The sequence below is a fragment of the Haliaeetus albicilla genome, unplaced genomic scaffold, assembly GCF_947461875.1.
Source record: "Haliaeetus albicilla unplaced genomic scaffold, bHalAlb1.1 scaffold_168, whole genome shotgun sequence".
Taxonomy (NCBI): Eukaryota; Metazoa; Chordata; class Aves; order Accipitriformes; family Accipitridae; genus Haliaeetus; species Haliaeetus albicilla.
This window is the reverse complement of record NW_027212559.1, coordinates 23,815-49,101: the sequence shown is the minus strand read 5'-3', so window position 1 is coordinate 49,101 and position 25,287 is coordinate 23,815. Positions and strand designations below refer to the sequence as shown.

General features: G+C 69.2%; 1 protein-coding gene across 1 annotated transcript; it reads left to right on the top strand.

The window, feature by feature from the left end:
* The first annotated feature begins 225 nt into the window (after positions 1-225).
* On the top strand, positions 226-25,256 carry ATG2A (autophagy related 2A). The gene is made up of 42 exons (XM_069778072.1): positions 226-455; positions 557-707; positions 2,254-2,376; positions 2,842-2,944; positions 3,187-3,304; positions 3,545-3,640; positions 4,218-4,314; positions 4,643-4,781; positions 5,176-5,268; positions 5,432-5,480; positions 5,792-5,970; positions 6,366-6,493; positions 6,909-7,097; positions 7,229-7,651; positions 8,214-8,420; positions 8,703-8,790; positions 9,040-9,136; positions 9,734-9,876; positions 10,030-10,208; positions 10,708-10,856; positions 11,450-11,579; positions 12,221-12,402; positions 12,636-12,716; positions 13,111-13,217; positions 13,774-13,866; positions 13,984-14,054; positions 14,320-14,399; positions 14,813-15,016; positions 15,450-15,558; positions 15,949-16,145; positions 16,515-16,729; positions 17,207-17,330; positions 18,324-18,533; positions 19,041-19,148; positions 19,531-19,615; positions 19,884-19,965; positions 20,380-20,449; positions 21,423-21,505; positions 22,216-22,337; positions 23,542-23,714; positions 24,331-24,420; positions 25,139-25,256. The coding sequence occupies exons 1-42, from the start codon at positions 285-287 to the stop codon at positions 25,226-25,228; spliced, it is 5,628 nt and encodes a 1,875-aa protein (XP_069634173.1). The 5' UTR covers positions 226-284; the 3' UTR covers positions 25,229-25,256.
* Positions 25,257-25,287: the final 31 nt, after the last annotated feature.

The following is a 25,287-nucleotide window of genomic DNA, read 5'->3' as shown; positions in this document are numbered from 1 at the left end:
CCCGCGGGCACTTCCGCGTCCGTCACTTCCGCCCGGAAGCTCCCATCAGAGGCCCCGCCCTCCCCCCGAGCGGGCAAGCGCCCTCCCCGAGACGCATGCGCACAGCGCACGCCGCGCATGCGTAGCGCGGAAAGGGGCGGGGCGGGTAGTCTCCCCCCCACCCCCCAATCCGCTCCTCTCCCGTCTCCCTCTCGACCAATGAGGAGCCGGGGAGCGGGACCGGAAGCAGAGGGGCGGGGCCCCGTGAGCGGCGGGAGAGGCGCTGAGGAGGCCGCGGCGGCGGGATGCGGCGATGGGCGCCGGGGTGGTCGGAGGCGTTGAAGGCCCGAGCCGCTCGCTACGCTTTGGAGCGATCGCTGGGACCTTTTTTAGAAGAAAGGTTGAGGTTGGAACAACTTAGTCTCGATTTACGGGGCGGGACCGGAGCCCTCCGCGATCTCCGCCTGCGTGCCGCGGTGAGGCCCGGCCCGGGAAGGGGCGGGGAGGGGGTTGGGGGGCTCCGGTGTGTGGCTGAGGCTGAGGCCCGGTCCCGGTTCTTGCCCCCCTGCCCGCCCAGGCGGTGGATGAGGTGCTGGCGGGGGCGGGAGCGCCGCTGGAGCTGCGGGAGGGCTGCCTGGCCGCTGTCACCGTCACCGTGCCCTGGGCCGAGCTGGGCAGCCGGCCCTGTCACCTCCATGTCACCGGCCTGCGGCTGGCCCTCAGCCCTCGTGAGTGGGCACTGTCACTCCCCCCCCCCCGGGTCCCTTGTCACCACCCTCAGGACCCTGTCACCCCTCTCCAGGGTCCCTTGTCACCTCCCTGAGGACCCTGTCACACACCCCCCCCCCCCCCGGGTCCTTGTCATCCCCCCCGCAGGATCCATTGTCACCCCCCACCTCAGGGTTTCTTGTCACCCACCCCTCGGGGCCCCTTTTCACTGCCCCAGGGCCTTGTCACACACACCCCACCACCCCGGGGTCCCTTGTCACCTCTGTCAGGACCTTGTCATCCCCCCTGGGGCCTCTTGTCACCCCTCCAGAGCCCTGTCACCCCCCCACCCCCCCGGGGTCCTTTGTCACCTCTCTCAGGACCCTGTCACGCAACCTGGGTGCTTGTCACCCCCCGGGGTCCATTGTCATCCCTCCCCCTGGGGCCTTGTCACCCTTTCAGGTGCTTGTCACCCTGCCCCCCCCCCCCCCCCCCCCGTGGTCCCTTGTCACCCGCCCCTTGGGGTCCATTGTCACCCCCCCCCCGGGGTCCCTGTCACACCCCCGGGTCCTTGTCACCCCCCCCCCCCGGGGTCCCTCATCCTGTGTCACGCTTCCCCCAGGTCCCTGTCACGCCCCCCCCCCGTGTCCCTGCCATGCCCTGCCCATGTCCCTTGTCACCTTCCTGGGTGCTCTGTCCCCTCTCGCTCCACCCAGTTCCCTTGTCACCCCCCCCAGGTCCCTGTCACCTCCGGTGTTCTCTGTTTCCTCTCGTTCCACCTGTATCCTTGTCACAGCCCCCCCCCAGGGTCCCCAGCTCGCTGTCACCCTTCTCTGGGGGCTCTTTTGTCTCTTGTTACTTCTACTGCGTCCATGTCACGCTTTGGTGGTGTCCCTTGTCACCCCCACGGTTCCCTGTCCCCTCTCACTCCACCCTGGTCACTGTCACAGCCCCCCCCTGCCCCCGGGGTCACCGTCACCTCCTCTGGGTCCTTGTCACCCCCGGGGTCCCCTGTCCCTTGTCACGTCCCCCCAGGGTCCCCTGTCATAGCGCCTCTTGGGGTGGGTGCGTCCTTGTCACCCCACAAAGTCCTGCGGTTCCCGGGTCCTTGTCACCTGCCGTGTTGCTGTCGTGCCCCCCTCAGAGTCCCTCATCACCCCCCCCCCATGTTCCTTGTCACCTCGATGAGTCCTTGTCACCCTTTCTAGGGTTTCCTGTTACTTCTTGCTCCCCTGTTTCTTGTGTCTGCCCCCCCCCCCCCCCCCCAGGTCCCTGTCGCTCTCTTCTGTGTCCCTTGTCACAGCCCCCCCGGCCCATGTCCCCCTGTTCCCCGTGCTCCCCCCCATTGCTGCATGTCCCCATGTCCCCCCGTCCCCATGTTCCCCCCCAACGTGTCCCTTCGTGCTCCTTGTGCCCCCCCCACGTCCCCGTGCCCCCCCACATCTCTGTGCCCCCCCCCCAGTACATGTCCCCACGTCCCTGTGCCACCCCCCTGTGTCCCCACAGCCCTCCTCTGCCCCCCCCCACCCCCCCAGGCTGTGTCCCCATTCCCCCATGTCCCCGCAGGGCAACGGGGGGGGCCAGGGCCGAGTCCCCCCCCCTCGGGGCAGCAGGAGCTGGGCCGGGACCCCCCCTCGGAGCCGCCCCCCCTGGAGGGACTGGAGGCGCTGGCCCTCACCATCGATGCAGGTGGGTGCTGGGGGGGGGACACCCAGGCGTCTGGGGGGGGGGGGGGAGCTGGGGGGACCCAGGTGTTGGGGGGGGGTCTGAGGTCTCGTGGGGGGAGCCCAGGCGTCCAGGGAGGGGGGTTGAGCACCCAGGTGTTGTGGAGAGGGGAACTGGGAGGGGACCCAGGTGTCTGGGGAGGGGGGGTGAGCACCCAGTTGTTGGGGGGTTGGGATCACACTGGGAAGGGACCCAGGTGGCTGGGGGGGGCACATCCAGGTGTTGGGGGGGGCTGAGGTCTCTAGGAGGGGGCTGAGGTGTCCGGGGGGGTGGGGGGCACCCCAGGGATTTGGGGGGGGTGGACCCAGGCACCCGAGGTAGGACACCCAGGGGGTTGGGGGGGGGGGTTGGATCTCAGTCTCCCCTTGGTGTTTGGGGGTTCGGCGCGGGGGCTGTGGTGTGTCGTGCCTCAGTTTCCCCCCCACCCAGTGCTGCGGCGGCTGCGGGTGGTGCTGGAGGACACGGTGCTGCGGGTGGAGCTGTCCCCCACCGGGACCCAGCCCGGGGCTGCCCTGGAGCTGCGCCTGCCCAGGTGGGACCGGAGGGGGGAGAGGGGGGAGCACAGGGTGGGGGGGGACGTTGGACCCCCCAGGTGGGTGGGAGGGGAGCGAGGGGACCTGGGGGGATGAAACAGGGGGACCCAGGGGTCTGGAGAGTGCGGTGGGGGGGAACTGGGGGTTTTAGGGGGGGGGCTGGTGGATGGGAGGGTCCTGGGTGTCCAGAGGGGGGGGTCAGGATGGGGACCCAAAGGTCTATTCCCCCCCCCCCCGCCAGGGTGGAGTACCAGGACGAGGGGGGGCCGGACGCGGGCCCCCCCGCCGTGCTGCACAAGGGGCTGCGGCTCTGCGACCTGCGGCTCTTCTGCCAGGAGCTGCCCCCCCACTGGCCCCTGGTACGTGACACCCCCCCCCCGCCCGTGGATCCCCCCCGGGTGTCCTACATGTCCCCACAGTGTGGTGTGTGTCCCCCGTCAACGTCCGCACGGTGTTTTTCTATTATTGTCGCCTTGTCTCCCTAGAAGCGCCCCCCACGCTGTCACCCCAGCGTTGCTCACCTTGCAACATTGTCCATCCCCCCACCCCTGGTGTCACCACCTTCTTGGTGTCACCCCGTGTCCCTCTGTCCCCCCCAGGAGGACGCGCCACCCCCCATGCAGGTGGGGTTCAGCCCTGGCCCCTCCGAACTCTCCTTGAAGCTGAAACAGAACGAGGCACTGCCAGGACCCACGGTGAGGGTGCCTGGGGGGGGCACCCATGGGTGCTGGAGGTTGGGGGGGGGGTCCTGAGGCTGCTTAGGGCACCTGTGGGGGTGTTTGTGGGTGCTGAGGGTGGGCTCGGGGGGGGCACCTACAGTGTTTTGGGGGTATTTCTGGGGGCTGGGGGGGGGTTCTGAGGTTGTTGGGGGTCACCTATAGGTGCTGGGGGGGGTACTTATGGGGGTTGGGGGCAGCTGGGGGAAAGCTGTGGGGCTTGGGGGGGCACCCACGGGTGCTGGGGGTTACGGGGGGCACCCGTGGGCGTTGGGAAGGGTTGCTGAGGATGTTGGGGGTCACCTGTGGGGGGTTGGGGGCACCCAGGGGTGCTGGGGGGGGAACCTCTGCGGCTTAGGTGGTGCTGGGATGCACCGAGGGGTGCTGGGGGGCACTTCTGGGGGTTTGGGGGGTGCTGGGGTGCACCTCTGGGGGCTTGGGGGGGGCAGGGGGTGCTGATGTGGGGTGGGTGCCCCCCAGTGCCGATACTTGGGGGGTACTGGGGGGGTGCCGGAGGGGGGCAGGGTTTGGGGTGCTGACGGCGCTGGGGGTGCAGGTGGACGTGGAGGGGAAGGTGGGGGCCCTGCATCTACTGCTGCCCCCCCCGCTGCTGGGGGCCCTGCGGGGGCTGCTGGGGGCCCTCAGCCCCCCTGGTGAGTGATCGCCCTGCGTGGGGGGATGGGGGGGCACCCGGACACCTGGATCCCCTGGGGAGTGGGTCACCCTGGATGCCTGGGTTCCTTTTTGGGGGGGTGGGGGGGGCTTGGGGTGGGTCCCTTGGGTCCCTCAGGGGTTTGGGGGTGCCCTCCCCCGGTCTGGGTCCTTTGGGGGGGGGGGGTGGTACATGTACATGCCCCCCTGGATGTTTGGGCCCCGTGGGGGGCGGGGGGGTTGTGGTGCCCCCTCACTGTCTGGCTCCCTTGGGGATGGGACCCCCCCCCCAGATGGGTGGGACCCCCCCCGGACGCCTGGGTCCCGCAGAGCTGGGTCCCCTCCCCGCGGAACGGAGCCGCAGCCGCCCCTTGGGCCCCCAGGACCTGGAGGTGATCGAGCGGGAGCTGAGTCGTTGCCTGCGGGGGGGGGGACTCCCACGGCCCCCCTGGGGAGGACCCCAACTCAGGTGAGGCCCCACAGGTGTTGGGGGGGGGGGCTGTGGGTGCTCTGGGGGGGCCATTGGGTAGTTTGGGGGTGCTCTGAGGGGGCAGTGGGACACTTGTGAGGGGTATTGGGTGCTCTGGGGGGGGCATTGGGGCTGGGTGGGGGGGTACGGGTGCTCTGGGAGGGGTGTTGGGGGCAGGGGGGGCTCGGGGGGGGAATTAGGGGATGTAGGGGGGCTGTGGGTGCTTGGGGAGGGGCTGGGAGAGGTGTTGGGGGGCTTGGGGGGCATTGGTTGTTCTGGGGGTGCTATGGGTGCTCTGGGGGGGGCAGTGGATACTCAGGGGGATGATTTGGGGGGGGACACACGACTTGGGGGGGGGGGGGGGGTGTCCTCATTCATTTTCTCCCCCCAATAGAGCTGTTCTACTCCATGACGGGGGTCGCTGGGGAGTGACAGTGCGGCCCCCCCCGGGGACACCCCCCAGGCCAGCCCCCCTCTCAGCCCTGTGGTGAGTGATGGGGAATACTGGGAGGGAGCACTGGGCGGGGGGGGGCTGCAGAAAGTTGGGGGGGGGACGGGGGGATTGTGGGACAAGTGATGTTGGGGTTTGGGGGTGCTTTGTCGTGGGGGGGGCAGCACTGACTCTCCTCCTGTGCACCCCCCCCCTCCAGGGCACGCCCTGGCACCGCCCCCCCTCCCCCCACAGCTCCGCCCCGCCTGGTAAGCCCTCTGGGTCCTGGGGGGGGGTGTTGGGGGGGGCAAGAGGGGTCCCCAACCCCATGGGTCTTTCTGGGGGGGTCCCCAACTCTTGGGTCTTCTTGGGGAGGTCCTAGACCCCCTGGATGTTCTTGGGGGGGTCCCTGAACCCCTGGGTCTTCCTGGGGGGGGGCGGGGGGTGGTCCCAGATGCCTGGGTCCCTCAGGTGGGGGGGGGGGACAATTATTGGGGTGCCCAGACACCCGGGTTGCTCCTGGGGGGGGGACATGGACACACAGAGGGCTGGGTCCCCCCGGCGCTGACGCTGTCCCCAGGGCGGGGCCCCCCCTGGCGGGGGGGGGGCGCGGGTGCGGGTGACGCTGGGGACGGTGACGGCGGCGCTGCCCCAGGAAGGGTCGCCCCCCCGGGGCTCCTACGACCGCCTGTGGGGGGTGCTCTCCGGCGGCCACACCTGCCCCACCTGGGGCCACGCCCTGCCCATCCCCCACCTCAGGTACGTGCCACCCCCCCCCCCCCGCTGTGCCCGCATGTCCCCCTGTGTCGTGTGTGTGTCCCCGCCGTGTCCCCATGTCGTGTCCCCCACCCCATCTTGTCCCCGCTGTCCCTCTGGCTCCTTCTGTCCCCTCCCCTGTCCCCTCCTTCTCCTGCACCGTGTCCCCCCCCCTGTGTCCCCAACTCTGTGACCCCCCCCGTGTCCCCCTTTGTCCCCCCCTTCCCGTTTCCCCCCGTATCACTTTTCAACCTGTTCCCTCCATCTTCCCATCATGTCTCCCCCCCATATCCCCGTGCCCTATCCCCATCGTCCCCCCCCCAATCTCCCTTCCCCTGACCCCACCCCCCTGCCCTTTCTGCCCCGCCCTGCTGACCCCGCCCCGGCCCCGCCCGCAGGCTGTCGGCGGGGGGGGGCGCAGGCGGGGCTGGAGCTGGGGGGGCCAGGGGGGCCCCTGGGGCAGCTCTCCCTCGCCCGCCTGGAGCTGCTGGAGGAGCTGCCGGGGGCGGAGCCGCACTGCTTGCAGGTGGGCGGGGCCGCGGTGGGGGCGGGGCCTGATGGAGTTGGGGGTGGAGTCTGAGAGGGCGGGGTTTGGGGGGTGGGCGCATGTGGGCAAGCTGGTGGGAGCAGTGTCGGGGCGGAGCTCGGTGGAGGTGGGTGGAGCCTGGGGTGGGGATCAGTGGTGGGTGGGGTTTGGAGGGAAGGGGTGGAGATAAGAATGGGAAGGAGGTGGAGCCTGGTTGGGGGCGTGGCTTCAGCAAAGGGAGGTGCTGCTCTGTGGGGGCAGGGCTCCTGCCTGGGTGTGGGGCCAGGTGAGGGGTGTGGTCTTGTCCATGGTGGGAGGTGAGCTTGTCCCTCCCAGGGGGTGTGGTTTGGGGGGGTGGGGCCACACCCAGCCACGCCCCTAACCCTGCCCCCCCCCCCCCCAATTCCCCCCCCAGGTTCTGCGGTTCCCCGAGGTGGCGGCCAGGCCCCCCCCCGCCCAGCCCTGCCTGCGCCTGCGCTACGGCCCCCCCGGCCCCCCCCCCCCAGCGGGGACCCCCCGGTGCAGGTGAGTGGGGGAGGGGGGGCCCCAATGCCCCCCCCAGATGGGCCAGGGGGACCCCAACACCCCGGGGGGAGGGGGAAGGGTCCTGTTCCCCCCCCCCCAAGGACTCCCCTCAACTCTCCAGGGACCTCCTACGTGCCCCCCCTTCAAAAGTGCCTGACCCCCCCCCCAAATTCTCCCCCGAGAATTCCTGACCCCCCCAACCCGCCCTAGGGCGCCCCCCCCCCCAAGAACCCCCTCATCCCCCCAGGGATCTCCTACATGCCCCCACCCCCAAAAGTGGTGCCCCCCCGAAGAATTCCAACCCTCCTAGTGCCCCCCCGACCCCCATTTCCCCCCCCCAAAGGCCTCTCATCCCTCCAGAGACCTACGTGCCCCCCCAAAAAATGCCTGACCCCCCCAGTTCCCCCCCCGAGAATTCCTCACCCCTGCCCCTCCCGCCCCCCCCAGCGCCCCCCCTGACCCCCATTTCCCCCCCCCAGGCCCCCCCCCCCAGCCCGGGAGCTGTCTCTGGAGCTGAGCCCCTTCGAGAGCGACCTGGACCTGGGGCTGATGGAAAGACTTGGCCCCGCCCTTGCCTGCCTGAGTGGCCCTGCCCCCGGACACGCCCCTCAGCAGGACACGCCCCCTGGCAAGGTAGGGGGTTCTCAGGGGTGAAGGTTCCCTGGGAGGGGCTTGAGTGGAGGGGAGGGGCTTGGGTGAGGGGAGGGGCTTAAGGAGAGGGACTCAGGTGAGAGGAGGGGCTTAAGGAGAACAATGAAGGTTAAGGGGAGGGGCTTATGTGAGGGGAGGGACTTAATGGGAAGAATGAGGCTTACAAGGGGGTTAAGGGGAGTGGCTTGCTTAAGGGAAGGGGCTTAAGGGGAGGGGCTTGGCTGAGGGGAGGGGCTTAAGGGGAAGAATGAAGTTGAGGGGTGGGGCTTGCATTAGGGGTGGAGTTGGGCTAGGGGTGGAGCTTACTGGATGACATTTGGCCTGAAAATGGAACTTAAGTTGAGGGGTGGGGCTCAGGCTGGGGGTGGGGCTTGTTCCAGGGGGTGGGGCCTGGGCTGGGGGCAGGGCTTATCCTGGTGTTTGGGGGTGGGGCTTAAGACTGGAGGAGGAGCTAGGATGGCTGCAGGTGGGGCTTGCTGGGGGCACAGGGGGCATGTCCCAGCGATGGGTGTGTCCCGCTGAGGTCCCGCCCCCCTCCTTTCAGGAGCTGCAGTGGGCGTGGCCCAGCATCCGGTGGGTGGCGCCAGAGGCGGTGCTTCGGCTCCGGCTGCCCCAGGTGGACCTGCGGCCCCCCCCCGCCCGGGGACCCCCCCCCCCGCCTGCGCCCCGAGAGCCTCTGCCTGGAGCTGGGGGGGCCCCGCGGGAGGGGGGGGGCCGCGGGGGGGGGCACTGGTCTGCACCCACCTCCTGGGTGAGGAACGGGGGGGGGACACGACGTCGGGGGGGGGGGTCAGGACTGCACCCACCCCCGGGTGACATGGGGGGGACACAGGGCTGCACCCACCCCCTGGGTGACATGGGGGACACACACACACCGGACTGCGCCCGTCCCCTGGGTGACACGGGAGGGATGTGGGGTGTGTGGCCTCATTTTCAGGGATGTGGAGGGGGGGGACAGGGAGTGACAAGGAGATACCGGGGGGGGGTCGCCTTAAGGGGACACAGCTGTGACCCCCCCGCAATGTCCCCGTAGTTGTCTACGAGGCCAAGGACATGGGGATCGTCCCCTGCCTGCGTGTGGAGCCCGGCCCCGGCCCTGCTGGCACCCGCTGCCTGCCCATGTGAGTCGGGGGGGCCACCCCTGGGTCCCCGGGGCAGTTGGGGGGGGGCACCCCTGGGTCCCTGGGGTATCCCTGAGTGCCTTGGGGGGGTTGGGGGGGCACATGGGGTCCCTGGGGCACCTCTGGGTCCCCTGGGCTGGGGGGAAACCTTTAGATTCTTGTGTTTCTTTTTGGGGGGGGGGTTCCTAAGGGGGGTCTGCCTGAATGTCTGGGTGCCCGGGGGTGCAGCCAAACACTTGGGTCCCACAGGCTGGAGGTGACGGTGCCCGACCCCCCCTCAGGGGGCCCCCCCGGGCCCCCCCCAACTCCCTTCTCTGCCCAGCGCAGCATCTACGAGAGCCACGAGGTGGGGGGATCCTGTCATCGTGTCCGTGTGTGTCATGTGTGTCCCCCCCCCCAGTTGTCACACTGCTCCTCCCTGGCTTTGTCACCCCACCACAGCACCCTTGTTTCCTTTTGGGGTCCCTGCACCCCACAAAGGTCTCTGTCACCCTTTAGGGGTGCTGCCCCCCCCCCCCCCGGGTCCTGTGGGGGGGAGTGTGTCATTGGTTTTGGGGATCCCTGTAGATTTGGGGGGGGCAGTTGGAGGGGTCTGGGGGGTCTCTGGGGGATGCCTGGGAGGGGGTTGGGGGTCGTGGGGGGGGTTGGGGGGACCTGGGGTGGGGGGTTTGGGGTTCCCTGGGGGCGTTGGGGGTTCCTCTGGAGGATTTGGGGGGTCCTTGGGGGGTTCTCAGGGGTTTTGGGGGGTTCCTGGGAAGGGGGGGGGCTGTCCCTGGGGGTTTCCAGGAAGGGTTCGGTGGGGGGGGGCAGTGAGGCTTGGCGGTGGGGGGGGGTCCTGGGAGGGGTGGACTTGGGGGACCCTTGGGGGTTTTGGGGGGGTCCCTGGGGGCTGAGACCCCAAGTTCCATGGTGTGTCGTCCGCCCCCCTCCTTTTCCTCCCCAGCTGGTGCTGCCGGGGACCCCTGAGGAGCTGGAAGCGTTCGTGGGGGGGGCGCTGGGGGGGGCTCCCTGCACCTTACGCCTCACCCTGCCCCGTGCCCACCTCCGCCTGCGCCCCCCCGAGCTGGCCCAGCGCCTCTACAACAGGTTGGGGCGGGGGGGGGGGCGGAGGTTTTGGGGGGGCCAGGGGGTTCAGGGGGTTAAGGGGGGGTGTGGGGTTGGGGGAGGGGGCGGTTGGGGGGCCCGGACCCCTAGGTCCCCCCATAACTGTTGGTAATTTGCCGCTCTTCTCAAAAAAAGGATCAACAACGATCTCTTGTTATGGGAGCCTACTAGCCCCGCCCCTTCAGAAGACCCCACCCCTACAGGAGGCCACACCCCCAGCAAAGACCACACCCCTTCAAGCCACGCCCACGACACAGGCTCCACCCCTCCCAGCTCTGACACTTTCAAGCCCTGCAAGTCGGCTTTTGGGACGGGTGAGCCCCAAAACCCGGGGATCCCCCGGGGGTGGGGACCCCGCCTGCACCCCAAAACCTAGGGGGGGATCCCCCCTGCACCCTAAAACCCTCCAAAACCCGGCTGGGGACCCACCACCCCCAAACCCAGCCGCCTGGGTCCCCCCCCTCCCCCAGGGTGGCACCCTCAAACCCAGACCCTTAGGTGTCCCCCCAGTTTTTGGGGGGTGCTGTGGGGCCCAGACACCTGGGTGCCCCCCTCCTGGGTGTGAGGACTCCCCCCTGCACCACAAAACCCCTGTGGGGACCCCCCCACACCCCAAAACTTAAATTCCTGGGTCCCCCCAGGGGTGGGGACGCCCCTCTGCACCCCAAAACTCAGATGGGCAGGACCCCTCTCCCCAAACCCGGACACCTGGGTCCCTCCCCCAGTTTTTGGGGGTGCTGTGGGGCCCGGGTGCCTGGGTCCCCACTGAGCCTTGTCACCGTCGTTGTGTTGTCCCCCCCCATCCCTCCCCAGACTCTGAGGAGGAGGAGGAGGAGGAGGACGAAGGCCCCACGGTGACACCGGGGGACGCGGGGGACGCCCCTCCACCTCCGCAGAGCGGCGTCGCCCTCCTGGTCACTGTCCTGCGGGGACGCATCACCGCCGACTGCCACCCCCCCACGGTGCGTCTGCGTCCCCCCCTGTCCCCACAGGGTCCCCCCCCCGTGTCACCCCCGGGGTCCTCCCCATCCCCTTTGTGTCACTTGGGGGTCCCCAGGTTCACCCCAGGTCCTTCTCTGTCACCTCTTGGTCACTTGGGGGGTCCCCTGAGCCCCCCCGTCACCCGGGGGTCATCCTTGTCCCCCCTGTGTCACTTTGGGGTCTCCTGTGCCACCCCAGGTCCCTCCTTATCCCCCCTGTGTCACTTGGGGGTCCCCCGAGCCCCCCCGTGTCACCCCAGGTCCCTCCCTGTCACCCCTGTGTCATTTGGGGGTCCCCAGGGTTACCCCAGGTCCCTCCCTGTCACTCTTCTGTCATTTGGGGGTCCCCGGAGCCCCCCCGTGTCACCCCAGGTCCCTCCCTGCCACCCCTGTGTCACTTGGGGGTCCCCAAGTCCCCCCTGTGTCCCCCCAGGGTCTTCCCTGTCCCCTTTGTGTCACTTGGGGGTCCCCTGAGTCCCCCCTGGGACCCCTCCTTGTCCCCCCTGAGACCCCCCCTTGTCCCCTGGGGGGGGTCCTGTCCCCCGGTGACAGTGGGGTGTCCCCTGTCCCCCCAGGAGGGGGTTTTGGGGGGCCGCTTGGTGCTGGAGGTGGGAGAGGGGCGGCTCTGCGTCCTGCCCCGGCCGGGGGGGCAGCGGGGGGGCACCCACGCCTGCGCCGAGGTCCGGCACCTCGCCCTCTACCACGGTATGGGGGGGGCCCCAAAATAGGGAGAGGCACCCCGAAATGGGAGAGGGACCCCAACATGGCGAGGGGCATCCCGTAATGAGGGGGGGGCACCCAAAATGGGGGACACCTCGAAGTGTGGGGGAGGGACCCTGATATGGGCAGGGGGTACCTGAAATGGGGGAACCCCAAAATGGGGGGACAGCCTGAAATGGGGGGGGACACACCCCAAAACGGGGGACACACCTGAAACGGGGAGGGGGCACCCAATATGGGGGGGAACACCCTGAAGTGGGGGGGGGCACCCAAGGTGGGGGACACCCCAAGATGGGGGAGGGAGCACCCCTGAAATGGGGAGGGGGGACCCAAAATAGGGGGGACCCCAACATGGGGGGGCTTTGGGGACACCGGGGGGGCACAGTGGTGTCATGGGGGGGTTCCCTGGGGGTAATGGGGGTCACAGGGGGGGTCCCTGGTTTTGGGGGGTCCCTGGATTGGGGGGGGTCCCTGTTTCTGGGGGGGTCCCGGGGGGGTGTGGGTGTCCTTTTTTGGGGGGTCCTAGAATATTTTTGGTTTTGAGGGGGGGTCAAAAGGGGTCCCTGGTTTTGGGGGGGGGTTGGGGGCTCCCCCCTCCCACTCTGCCCCCCCTCCCCCCCCCCCAGGGTCAGTGCCGGAGGAGGCAGGGGAGGGGCTGGAGGTGCCGGAGGAGGGGGGGGCCCCCCCCCTGCTGCGCCCCACTTTGCTGCCCTGGGAGGAACCCGCACCCCCCCCCGGGGTCCCCGCGCCCCCCCGAATGCTGGCCCTCGCCTTGGGGAGCACCCTGCACCCCCACAGCAACGTCAAGGTGGGGGGGGGATGATGATGGGGGGGGGATGGGGGGGGGATGATGATGGGGGGGGCATGGGGGGCACTGGGTTGGGGGGGGATATAGGGGATGGGGGGGGACATGGAGGGGCACAGGCGACATGGGGGGGACATGGGGGGGGATATGGGGACAGGAGGGGACATAGGGAGATGGGGGGGGACACGACGGGTGGGGGGGGGCACATGGGGTGATGCTGTGTGTCGTCCCCCCAGGAGTTCGTGGTGACGGTGGCGCTGGAGGGGGTGACGCTGCGGCACCGTTCCGACCCCCCCGGGCAGTGCTGGTACAGCCAGGTATTGGGGGGGGATTTTGGGGGGGCCTTGGGTTTGGGGGTCCCAGTTTTGGGGGGGGGATTTTGGGGGCCTCGGGTTGGGGGTCCCCAGGTCGGGGGGGATATTTGGGGGTCCTTGGTTTTGGGGGGGGCATTAGAAGGTGCTTGGTTGGGGGGGGCAGTTTGGGCATCTCGGTTTGGGGGTCCCCAGTTTTGGGGGGCATTAGGGGGTGTCTGGTTTGGGGGGGGCATTAGGGGTGTCCCTGGTTTTGGCACTCAGTTTTGGGGGTCTCTAGTTGAGCGGGTGATGTTCGAGGGTGCCTGTGTTTTTGGTGGGGGGGGGGCGCATTTTGGGTCCCCACTTTGGGCATCTTGTCCCACCCATGTGTCTGTCCCCCCCCGTCGTGCCCCCCCAGCTGCTGGCCCTGCTGGCCGTGGAGGACGAGCCGGTTTTGGGGTACACGGCCCCCACCCCCCTCACCCAGCTGCACCTGCACCTCTGCCGCTGCGCCCTCGACTACAGGTCTGGGGGGCACCCAGATATCTGGATCCATTGGGTGGGGGGCACAATGATATATGGAGCATTTTGGGGGGGTGGCACTGAGATGTGTGGGCACTTTAAGAGGGGGGGCACCCAGCCACGTGGGTCCCTTGGGTGGGGGGTACCCCAACATATCACTGCCTTGGGTGGGAGCTACTTAGTCACCTGGGGGGGGCACCCAGATGTCTGCGTCCATTGGGTGGGGGGCACCCAGATATATGGATCATTTTTGGGGGTTGGGGGCACCCAATCTCTTGTGGGGGGCACCCAGACACCTGGGTCCCTTGGGTGGGGGGCACCGAGATATATGGGTGCTTGGGGTGGGGGGTACCCAGCTCTCTGGGGGGGGTACCCAGATGTCTGCGTCCATTGGGTGGGGGGCACCCAGATATATGGATCATTTCTGGAGGGGGGGGCACCCAGATGTCTGGGTCCCCTGGGTGGGGGGCACCCAGATATGTGGGTCCCCTGGGTGAGGAGGGGGGGGTCACCCAGACACCGGGATCCCCCCTGACACACCCCCCCCCCGCCACCGCAGGCCGCCCCCCCTCCCACTTCGTGTCCTGGTCACCGCCGAGACCCTCAGCGTCACCAGCACCATCGTCACCGACACCGCCGTCTTCTTGCTCAGGTGGGGGCACCCAGGTCTCGGGGAGGGGGGCACCTACATGTCTTGGGGGGGCACCCAAGTGTCCGGGGGGGCACCCAGGTGTCCGGACTGACCCATCCCGGCCCCCCCATCCCGCAGGCTCGTGGTGGACGATGGGGCCGTGTTCCTCACCGACCGCTGGCGCGGTGACAACCTCGACCTGCAGCGAGGTACCGCGTCACCCCGTGTCACGCGTGTCACCCCACATCACCCGTGTCACCCCCCCAGATCACCGGCGCCCCCCCCCCCATCCCTCCTGTCACCCCCTGTCCCCATCCCACCCCCCCACTGCCACCCTGTGGGTCCCTTGGGTGCTCTCATGTCCCTTTCGTGTCCCCAGTGTCACCCCACGTGTCCTCTCCTGTCTCTGGGGGGGGACGACACACACATGACCCAGGTGGGGGTCCCAGGTGTCCCTGTGTGTCCCCCCCCCAGATTACGTCTGCGTCTTGGATGTCGACTTTTTGGAGCTGCTGGTCACCACCTGGAAAGGCAACGGCGAGGGGCAGAGCCCGGTCAGTTGGGGGGCAGCCATGGGCAGAGGGGGTCTGTGGGGCTGAGAGGGGGCTGTGGGGCAGAGGGGGTCTGTGGGGCTGAGAGGGGGCAGCTGTGGGGCAGAGGGGGTCTGTGGGGCTGGGGGGGGCGTAAGGCAGCTGTGGGGCAGAGGGTGTTGGCATGGGTCTGCGAGGTGCTGTGGGGTGCAGAGGGAGGCTGTGGGGGCAGCAGGGGTTGCTGTGGGGCAGAGAGAGGTGCTGTGGGGCAGAGGAAGGTGCTATGGGGCAGAGGACGTTCAGTGGGGCAGAATTAGGTGCTACAGTGTAGAGCCAACTGTTGGGGGGCACATGAGGTTCCCTGGGGCGGGGAGGTGGTCTGTGGGGCAGGGGGGTGCCGTGGGTCACCGTGGGGCAGCCCCCCCTGCCTCCCCCAGCCCTGCCCGCAGGAGGAGCTGCGCCTGGCGCCCGCTCGCCTGCGCGCCCGCACCTGCCCCGACAGCGCCGCTGCCATCGCTCGCCTCCTGCGGCACCTGGGCGGCCCCACGGCGCGACCCACGGACGAGCCCACGGACGGACCCACTGCCGGCCCCACGGCCGGCCCTACGGCCGACCCCGCTGTGTCCCATGGGGACAGTCAGGTGTGTGGGGGGGGGGGGGGGTGGGACACCGTAGGGAACCCCTCAGGGGGATGTGGGGACCCACAGTGACCCCTAAGTGGGTCTGGGGGGGACATGGGGACCCCACAGTGGCCCCTAAGTGGGTTTGGGGGGGACGGGGACACTCTTACTGCCCCATAGTGACCCCTAAGTGAGTGTGGGGGGGGACACGGAGACCCCATGGTGTCCCACAGTGATCCGTAAGTGGGTCTGGGGGGGACATGGGGACCCCATCGTCTCCCACAGTGAGCCCTTAGTCAGTTTGGGGGGGACAGGGACACTGTTATTGCCGTACAGCAACTCCTAAGTGAGCGTGGGGGGGGCATGGGGACACCACAGTGTCCCCCAACGTTTTGGGGTGCTGTGGGTCGGGGTGCTTGCTGCCCCACAGCTGTGACCCACCCCCCCCCACCAGGTCCCTCCTGCCCCCCATGGCTCCCCCACAGCCACCATCAACCAGCAGGACCTGACGGACGCCCTCTGTGACGCCCCACGGCTGCCCCACGGCACCCCACAGCCCCCCGGTACTGCTGGGGGGGTACTGGGGGGGGCAGTTATGGGTTGGGGGGGTCTTGGGGCAGTTATGAGGCTGGGAGGGCAGTTATGGGTCAGGGAGGTGGCTGTGGGTCTGGAGGGAGCACTTATGGGTTGGGGGGTCTTGATGGGGCAGTTATGGGTCTGGGGGGGCAGTTAGTTATGGGTCTGGGGGGACAGTTATGGGTCAGGGGGGTGGGTGTGGGTCTGGTGAGGCAATTTTGGGTCCGGGGTCTTGGTGGGGCAGTTATGGGGCTGGGGCGGCAGTTATGGGTCGGAAGGGTCTTGGGGCAGTTATGGGGCTGGGGGGCAGTTGTGGGTCGGGGGGGCAGCTGTTGGCAGCGCCGTGGGGCTGAACTCCCCCCCCACACACACACCAGGCGAAGTCCCGCCGCCCCCCCCAGCCCCCCCTGTTTCCATGTACCTGTTCCCGGGTGAGGGGGGGTCCCGGCCCCCCAGCAGCCCCATGACGGCTCCCCCGGCCTCCCCGGCACCCCCCCCGGCCCCCTTGGGGGGCAGCGACAGCCCCGACCCCGACGGCTTCTGCATCCTCGATGCCCCCGGCCCCCCCAGCCCCGTGAGTCCTCTTGGGGGGGGCACCCCAATACTTGGGTCCCCTTGGGGGGGGTCAGGGTGGGCTGGGGGTCCCTGGGGGGGTCAGGGTGGGCCATGGGTGCTAGGGGTCCCTGGGAGGGGGGGGTCAGGGTGGGCTCGGGGTCCTTGGAGGGGGTCAGGGTGGGCCATGGGTGCTAGGGGTCCCTGGGAGGGGGGGTCAGGGTGGGCTCGGGGTCCTTGGAAGGGGTCAGGGTGGGTCATGGGTGCTAGGGGTCCCTGGGAGGGGGGGTCAGGGGGGGCTCGGGGTCCTTGGAGAGGGTCAGGGTGGGCTGGGGGTGCCAGGGGTCCTGGGGGGGGCTGTCCCCCATGTCTGTCTGTGTGTCCCCCCCAGGACACGGCGGGGACGCCGCGGGTGCGCTGGCTGGCGCCGGGCCCCCTTCGGGTGCGGGAGGGGCACTTCGGCCCCCCCCGGGGGGAGCGGGACCGGCTGCGCCCCCCCCCGGGGCTGCCCCCGCCCCGCGCCCGCCTGCTCCTGCGGGATGTCTGCCTGCAGTGGCAGCTCTTCGGGGGGCGGGACTTCGGGCCTGGCCCCGCCCCCGCTGCCCGGTGAGACACGCCCCCTTCGGGTGGGTGGAGCCTGGGGTGGGTAGGGCACGCCCACCGTGGGGGGCGGGGTGGGGCTAACGCACAGGTCGCGCCCCCTAGTGGGAAGCAGGGGCGGGGAAGGTGTAAGCCCCGCCCCCTTGTGGAAGGTGGCCTTTGAGAGGGGGTGGGGCCAAGGAACAGGCCACGCCCCCGGAGGTGAATATGGGGGATTGAGTGGGCGGGGCTTGGGAGTAGATGGGCGGGGCTTAAAGATGTCCCATGCCCGCCCCTTGTGGGTGGCAAAATAAGGCGGGGCTTGGTGACTGGGTGGGGCTCGACGTGGGGGGGGTAAGATGCCCCGCCCCCTTGCAAAAGGCGTGTCTGTGGGAGTGGGCGGGGTCATGTCCCAGGCCACGAGTCGCAGCTGGTTGGGCGGGGGGTAGTGGGCGTGGCCAGCAGGGGTGGGCGTCACCCCTGTGACCCCACCTGCCCTTTCAGGCCCCGCCGTGGTGGCCACGCCCCTTCAGGCCCCGCCCCCTCAGGCCCCGCCCAGTCCCGGTGGCGCAGCCGGGGGGGGCCGGGGCGGCGGCAGGAGCTGCTGATGGAGCTGCACCTCGGCAAGGTGGGGGGGGCGGGGGGGTAATGGGGGAGACTGGGGGGGTAATGGGGTTCTGGGGGGAGATTGCGGGGGGTAACAGTGTTCTGGGGGGGTCGGGGGGGGTAATGGGGTTTGGGAGGGTCCTGGGGGCTACTGGGGGGGGTAATGGGGTTCTGGGGGGTAACAGTGTCCTGGGGGGGGTCCTGAGGGGGGTAATGTGGTTTGGAGGGGTTCTGGGGGGGGATTGGGGGAGACTGGGGGGGGAAATGGGGTTCTGGGAGGGTCCGGGGGGGGATTGGGGGGGCTTCTGGGGGCTGGGGGGGGGTCCTGGGGGTCTTGGGGGGGGGGCAGAGGGGGATTGGGGGGGGGTAACAGTATCCTGGGGAAGATTGGGGGGAGACTGGGGGGCAGTAATGGGGTTCTGGGGGGGTCCTGGGGGGGATTGGGGGGGCTTCTGGGGGCTGGGGGGGGGTCCTGGGGGTCTTGGGGGGCGGACAGAGGGGGATTGGGGGGGGTAACAGGGGCTGGGGGGGGGGGTCTTGGGCATGGTAACATTGTCCTGGGGGGGTCCTGGTGGGATTGGGGGGGAGTAATTGGGTCCTGGGGGGGGTCCTGGGTGTCCTGGGGGGGGTAACATGGTCCGGGGGGGGGATTGGGGGGGGTTCTGGGGTATAATGGGGGCTGAAGGGGGAGCCTGGGGGTCTTGGGGGGTAATGGGATTCTGGGGGGATTGGGGGGGGTAATAAGGTCCTGGGGAGTGTTTGGGGGGGGCAATAGGGTCCTGGGGGTGACTGGGGGGCTTCTGGGGGATAGTGGGGGCCGGGGGGGGTCCTGGGGGGGGACTTAGGGGGACTGGGGGGCGTAACAGGGGCCCAGGGGGGTAATGGGGTGCTGGGGGGAGGCCTGGGGATTATGGGGGGCAACAGGAGGCTGGGGGGTCCCAGGGGGGGCAATGAGGGGAGGGGGGGGATAAAGGGGGGGGTCAGTGCCCCCCCCTTATGCTCCCCCCCCCCGCAGGTGAGCGTGCAGCACGAGAGCTACGAGGCGACGGCCGCAGGGGGGCCGTGGGGCGGCCGTGGGGGGGCCGTGGGGCCGGGGGAGCGACCCACCGCCCGCCTGGTGCTGCTGGTGCAGGAACTGGAGGTGCGGGACCGGCTGGGGGGGGGCAGCGCCCCCCCCTTCCTCTGCCGACATCCCCGGGGGGGGCCCCCCCCGCAGCCCCCCACGGTACGGCACCCCAAGTCTGACCCCCACCCCCCAGAGAGGCTCATTTCTGACCCCCCCCATTTCTGACACCCCCCAATTCTGACCCCCCCATTTCTGCCCTCTCAATTTTGACCCCCCCATTTATGACCCCCATAATTCTGCCCCCCCATTTTTGATCCCCCACAATTTCTGCCCCACAATTTCTGAGCCCCCGCACTTTTGACACCCCCAATTTCTACCCCCCATTTCTGACACCCCCATGTCTGACACCCGGGTTTTGATCCGCCTTAATGCTGCCCCCGATTTCTGCTCCCTCAATTTTGACCCCCCCCATTTCTGAGCCCCCCCCATTTCTAAGCCCCCCCAATTTCTGAGCCCCCCCACTTTTGACACCCCCAATTTCTGACCCCTCTTCTGCCCCCCATTTGTGACCCCCCCAATCCTGACCCCCCCCAATCCTGCCCCCCCATTTTTCCCCCCTCTTTTCCACCCCCCCCAATACCTGACCCCCCCTCTGTGCCCCCCCAGCTGTGGGTGAAGGCCCTGCGGGTGCTCCCCCACCCGCCCCCCCCCGGAGGGGTCCCCGAGTGCTGCCTGCGGGTGGCCCTGACACCCCTGCGCCTCCACATCGACCAGGTGGGGGGTCGGGGTGCTGCTGGGGGGGCTCTGGGTGTCCTTGGGGGGGGTCTGGGTGTCTGGTGGGGGTCAGGGTGCCCTGGGGGGGGTCTGGGTGTCCCTGGGGGGGTCAGGGTGCTCCTGAGGGGATCAGGATGCCCTGGGGGGGGGTGTCCCTGGGGCTGTTTCGGGGGTGGGGGTCAGGGTGTCGTTATGGGGGGCTCCATGGGGCATCTGGGTGCTTCATGGGGGCGGTCAGGGTGTTTCGGGGGGGGGTCAGGGTGCCCCATGGGCTGTCTGGGTGCTCCGGGGGGCGGGGCGGTGGGATTGGAGGCCACCTGGGGGGTTATGGGGCTCCCCAAGGGCCCCCCACCCCATCACGCCCCCCCCTCTTCTTCCCCAGGACGCCCTCATCTTCCTCAGGGATTACGTCAGCAGCTTCATCGCACACATGGGCCCCCCCGCGCCCCCCCCGCACCCCCCGGACGGTACCAGCCCTGGGTGGGGGCACCTGTGGGTGCTGGAGGAGCACCGAGAGCACCCCTGGGTGCTGGGGGGGGGGCACTGGGCGCATCCCTGGGTGCTGGGGGGGGCACTGGGGGTACCCCTGGGTGGTGGGGGGGGCACTGGGACACCCCTGGGTGCTGGGGGGTGGGCACTGGGACATCACCCCTGGGTGTTTGGGGAAGGGAAGACAACACTGTGACACCCCTGGTGCTGGGGGTCCCCTGATCAGTCCCCCCCACCCCTCCGCAGCCCCCTCAGGTGCCGGGGACCCCCCCGAGCTGGAGCCGCTGGCGGGTGAGGACCCCGACATCGAGAGTCCCATCTACTTCCGGTATGGGGATACTGGGGACACTGGGGGACACTGGGGACACCCCTGGGATGGGGACATGGGGAGGGGGGGACACTGGGGACGGGGACACCCCCGGGATGGGGACATGGGGGGGACACTGGGGGACACCCCTGGGTTGGGGACACCCTGGGATGGGGACACCCCCACGATGGGGACATTGGGGGACACTGGGGACATTGGGGGACACCCCCGGGATGGGGACACCAGGGACACCCCCGGGACAGGGCTACTGGAGGACACCGGTGACACCCTGGGGACACCCCAGGTGGTGATGGGGGGGGTCCCCGGTTGTCCCTGGGGTGGTGACGGTCCCCGGTGTCCCCCTGGGACGACGCTGGGGGTGTCCCCGGGGTGTCCCCTCCCAGGTGGTGACAGGGGTGTCCCCGGTGTCCCCAGGGAATTCCGGTTCACGGCTGAGGTCCCCATCTGGCTGGACTATCGGGGGAAGCGCGTCACCATGGAGCAGGTGACGGGGACACGGCCGGGGGGGACGGTCGGGTCCCTGGGGTGACAGCCAGGTCCTGGGAGGGGGACAGTCGGGTCCCTGGGGGTGACAGTCACGTCCCTGGGGTGACAGTCACGTCCCTGGGGGTGGCAGCCAGGTCCTGGAGGTGACAGACCCATCCTGGGGGTGACAGACCTGTCCTTGGGGTGACAGACAGGTGTCAGGGGTGACAGCCAGGTCCCTGGGGGTGACAGACCTGTTGTTGGGGTGACAGTCATGTCCCTGAGGTGACAGACAGGTCTGTGGGGTGACAGACCTGTCTCTGGTGGGTGACAGCCATGTCGTAGAGGTGACAGACCCATCCCTGGGGTGACAGCCAGGTCCTGGGGGTGACAAACCTGTCCCTGGGGTGACAGTCGTGTCCCTGGGGTGACAGACCTGTCCCTGGGGTGACAGCTGGGTCCTGGGGGGGGTGACAGCCGGGTCCCTGGGGGTGACAGACCTGTTGTTGGGGTGACAGTCATGTCCCTGAGGTGACAGACAGGTCTGTGGGGTGACAGACCTGTCTCTGGTGGGTGACAGCCATGTCGTAGAGGTGACAGACCCATCCCTGGGGTGACAGCCAGGTCCTGGGGGTGACAAACCTGTCCCTGGGGTGACAGTCGTGTCCCTGGGGTGACAGACCTGTCCCTGGGGTGACAGCTGGGTCCTGGGGGGGGTGACAGCCGGGTCCCTGGGGGTGACAGACCTGTTGTTGGGGTGACAGTCACGTCCCTGGTGGTGACAGCCAGGTCGTGGAGGTGACAGACCCATCCCTGGGGTGACAGACCCGTCCCAGAGGGTGACACCTGGGTCCTGGGGGGGTGACAGCCCCGTCCCTTGGAGGTGACCCCCGGGTCCCAACGGGTGACAGCCAGGTCTGGAGTGGGGGGGCGGGTGTGATGTCACCCCGGGGGTGACGGCCACCCCCGGTGACGTCACCGTCCCCACGCAGGGCGCGCTGGCGGGGATCCTCATCGGGCTGGCCCGGCTCAACTGCTCCCAGCTGCGCCTGAAACGCCTCTGCCACCGCCAGGGGTGGGGACACGGGGGACGGGGGGGCACGGGGGGGATGCGAGGGGTCTGGGGGACACGGGGGGGGACACGGAGGGGACGTGAGGGGGACGGGGGGTATAAAGGGACGTGGGGGACGTGGGGACGCAGGGGGGGACACGGGGGGGGACACAAGGGATGGGGGGGTGATGTGGGGGTGGTTGGGGGTCCCCATTGTCCCCCCTGTCCCCACAAGTCACCATGTCTTTGTGTCCCCCCCGTGTCCCACGTCACCCTGTGTCCTGATGTCCCCGTTGTCCCCCCACGTCCCCATTGTCCTTACATCCCCGTTGTCCCCCCATGTGCCTCCTGTCCCCATGTCCCCCCCATGTCCCCATTGTCCTTACGTCCCCGTTGTCCCCGTGTCCCCCCATGTCCCCGTTGTCCCCCCGTGTCCCTCCTGTCCTCATGTCCCCCCCACGTCCCCATTGTCCCCCTCATGTCCCCATTGTCCTTACATCCCCGTTGTCCCCGTGTCCCCCCATGTCACTGTTGTCCCCCCGTGTCCCCCCCATGTCCCCATGTCCCCCCCATGTCCCCATTGTCCTTACGTTCCCGTTGTCCCCGTGTCCCCCCATGTCCCCGTTGTCCCCCCATGTCCCTCCTGTCCCCATGTCCCCCCCATGTCCCCATTGTCCTTACGTCCCCGTTGTCCCCCTGTGTCCCCCCCGTTGTCCCCCCCCGTGTCCCCGCAGGCTGCTGGGGCTGGGGAAGGTGCTGAGCTTCGCGGTGACCGAGTGGCTTCGGGACATTCGGTGTCACCAACTGCCCGGGCTGCTGGGGGGGGTGGCCCCCGTCCACGCCGTCCTGCGCCTCTGTGAGTGTCACTGGTGTCCCCAGCTGTCCCCCCCTGTGTCCCCAGCACCCCCCCCCCAAATGTCCCCAACTGTGGCACGTCACCGGGGCCGCGGTGGCACCTCCTGGTGCGTCACCGGGGTGTCCTGGTGCGGGGTTGGCAGCGGTGGCGTGTCACCGGGGTGTCCTGGCGTGTCACCGGGGTGTCCTCCTGGGTGGGTGGCCGCGGTGGCATGTCCTCAGCGTGTCCTCGCCTGTCCCTGACGGGTCCTGGAGGGTGGTGGCGTGTCCTGGAGTGTCCCCAGTGTGTCCTGGTGGGTGGGTGACAGAGGTGGCATGTCACCAGTGTGTCCTGGTGTGTCACCAGTGTGTCCTGGAATGTCACCAGTGTGTCCTGGTGGGTGGGTGACAGTGGTGGCATGTCACCAGTGTGTCCTGGAATGTCACCAGTGTGTCCTGGTGGGTGGGTGACAGTGGTGGCATGTCACCAGTGTGTCCTGGAATGTCACCGGTGTGTCACTGGTGTGTCCCCGGTGTGTCCCCAGCGTGTCCTGGGGTGTCCTGGGGTGACCCCAGCATGTCCTGGAATGTCCCCAGTGTGTCCTGGTGGGTGGGTGACAGTGGTGGCATGTCACCGGTGTGTCCTGGTGTGTCTGGTGTGACCCCAGTGTGTCCTGGTGGGTGGGTGACAGTGGTGGCATGTCACCAGTGTGTCCTGGTGTGTCTGGTGTGACCCCAGTGTGTCCTGGTGGGTGGGTGACAGTGGTGGCATGTCACCAGTGTGTCCTGGTGTGTCTGGTGTGACCCCAGCGTGTCCTGGTGGGTGGGTGACAGTGGTGGCATGTCACCAGTGTGTCCTGGAATGTCACCGGTGTGTCACTGGTGTGTCACTGGTGTGTCCCCAGCGTGTCCTGGGGTGTCCTGGGGTGACCCCAGCATGTCCTGGAGTGTCCCCAGTGTGTGCTGGTGGACAGGTGACAGTGGTGGCATGTCACCAGTGTGTCCTGGAATGTCCCCAGTGTGTCCTGGTGGGTGGGTGACAGTGGTGGCATGTCACCGGTGTGTCCTGGCATGTCACCAGTGTGTCCTGGTGTGTCCTGGGGTGGGGGTGGTGGGTGTTGGCGTGTCCCCACCGTGTCCCCTGCGTGTCCTGGGGTGGAGGGGGGGGTGGGTGGCGGGGGTGACCCCCGTCCCCGTCCCCCCCCCGACGCCGTCCCTGTCCCCAGGGCGGGCGCTGCGGGACCTGCTGGCGCTGCCGCTGCTGCCGCTGCTGGGGGGTCGCCCCGGGGGGGTGACGCGGGGGGTGACGCAGGGGGTGACACGGGGGGTCACCGCCCTGGGGGCCGCCTCCGCCTCCGCCGCCATCGGCCTTGGCACCCGCCTGCTGCGCGCCCTCCAGGTGGGGATCCCCCCCCCCGAAACGCTCGGGACCCCCCCGGGACCCCTCCCAGGACCCCCAAACGACCCTAGGACCCCAAAACTGCCCTGGGACCCCCCCAGGACCCCCAAACCACCTTGGGACCCCCCTGGGACCCCCAAAACTTTCCTGGGAGCCCCAAACGACCCTGGTACCCCCCCGGACCCCAAAACTGCCCTGAGACCCCCCCTGGGACCCCAAAATCACTCTAGCCCCCCCGGCACCCCCAAAACTGCCCTGGGACCCCCCCAGCACCCTCAAAACTTTCCTGGGACCCCAAAACTGCCCTGGGACCCCCCCCAGGACCCCAAAACTGCCCTGGGACCCCAAAATCACCCTGCCCCCCCCGGGACCCCCAAAACTGCCCTGGGACCCCCAAAACCACCCTGGGACCCCAAAACTGCCCTAAGTCCCCCCCCAAAACCGCCCCAGGCCCCCCCCCCAGCACCCTGGGGATGCCCCCCCCCCCAACTTGACACCCCTGAGGGTTCCCAGTATGTGGGAGGGTACTGGGAGGGACCCAGGTGTCTGGGGGGGGGATGTTGGGGGGACCCAGGGGTCCGGGCACCCTGACCCCCACCCTTCGCCCCCCCCCCAGGCACTGGCAGAGGCGCTGTACGACCTGGTGGCCCCCCCCAGCCCCCCCCGGCCCCTTGGGGCCCCCCCAGAGTCTCTGGCTGACCACCAGGTACTGCCCAGTATGGCCCAGTATGGCTGGGGGGGTCCAAGTATGGCTGGGGGGGCTCAAAGGGATCCCAGTATGGGCTGGGGGGGGAGAGGCCTCCCTGTATGACCCTGTTAAGGGCCAGGGGGCTCCCAGCATGGGCTGGGGTGGGTGGGAGCTCCCAGTATGGCCCAGTTAGGGGCCAGGGTCCTCCCAAGTATGGTCGGGGGGGCTCCCAGTATGGCCCAGTTAAGGGCCAGGGTCCTCCCAAGTATGGTCGGGGGGGCTCCCAGTATGGCCCAGTTAAAGGCCAGTGTCCTCGAAGTATGGTCTGAGAGGGGGTGGAGTCTCCCAGTATGGCCCAGTTAGGGGCCAGGGGGCTCCCAGCATGACCCAGTTAGTGACCAAGGGGCTCCCAGTATGGTCTGGGGGGTTGTGAGGGCTCCCAGTATGGCCCAGTTAGGGACCAGGGTGCTCCCAAGTATGGTCTGGGAGGGAGTGGGGGCTCCCACTGTGGTCTGGAGGGGGGGGGGTGTGAGGGCTCCCAGTATGGCCCAGTTAGGGATCAGAGAGGTCCCAGTATGGTCTGGGGATGTGAGGGCTCCCAGTATGGCCCAGTTAGGGGCCAGGGGGCTCCCAAGTATGTGGGGGTGGGGGTGGGGGTGTAGGTGTTTGCCCCCCTCCCAGTCGCTCCCAGTTCCCCCAGTGCCTCCCCCAACCCACCCCCCCCGTCTCCCCCCAGCGCCCCCCCGGCGGCAGCACGTGGAGAAGCCCCGCCCGCACCGAGGGACCGGCAGGGCCCCGCCCCCCCTCGCGGCCCCGCCCCCAATAAAGCGGCGTCCCCTCGAGCTCCGCTCCGGATTGGTTCTTGGCGGGGGAGGGGGGGCGGGG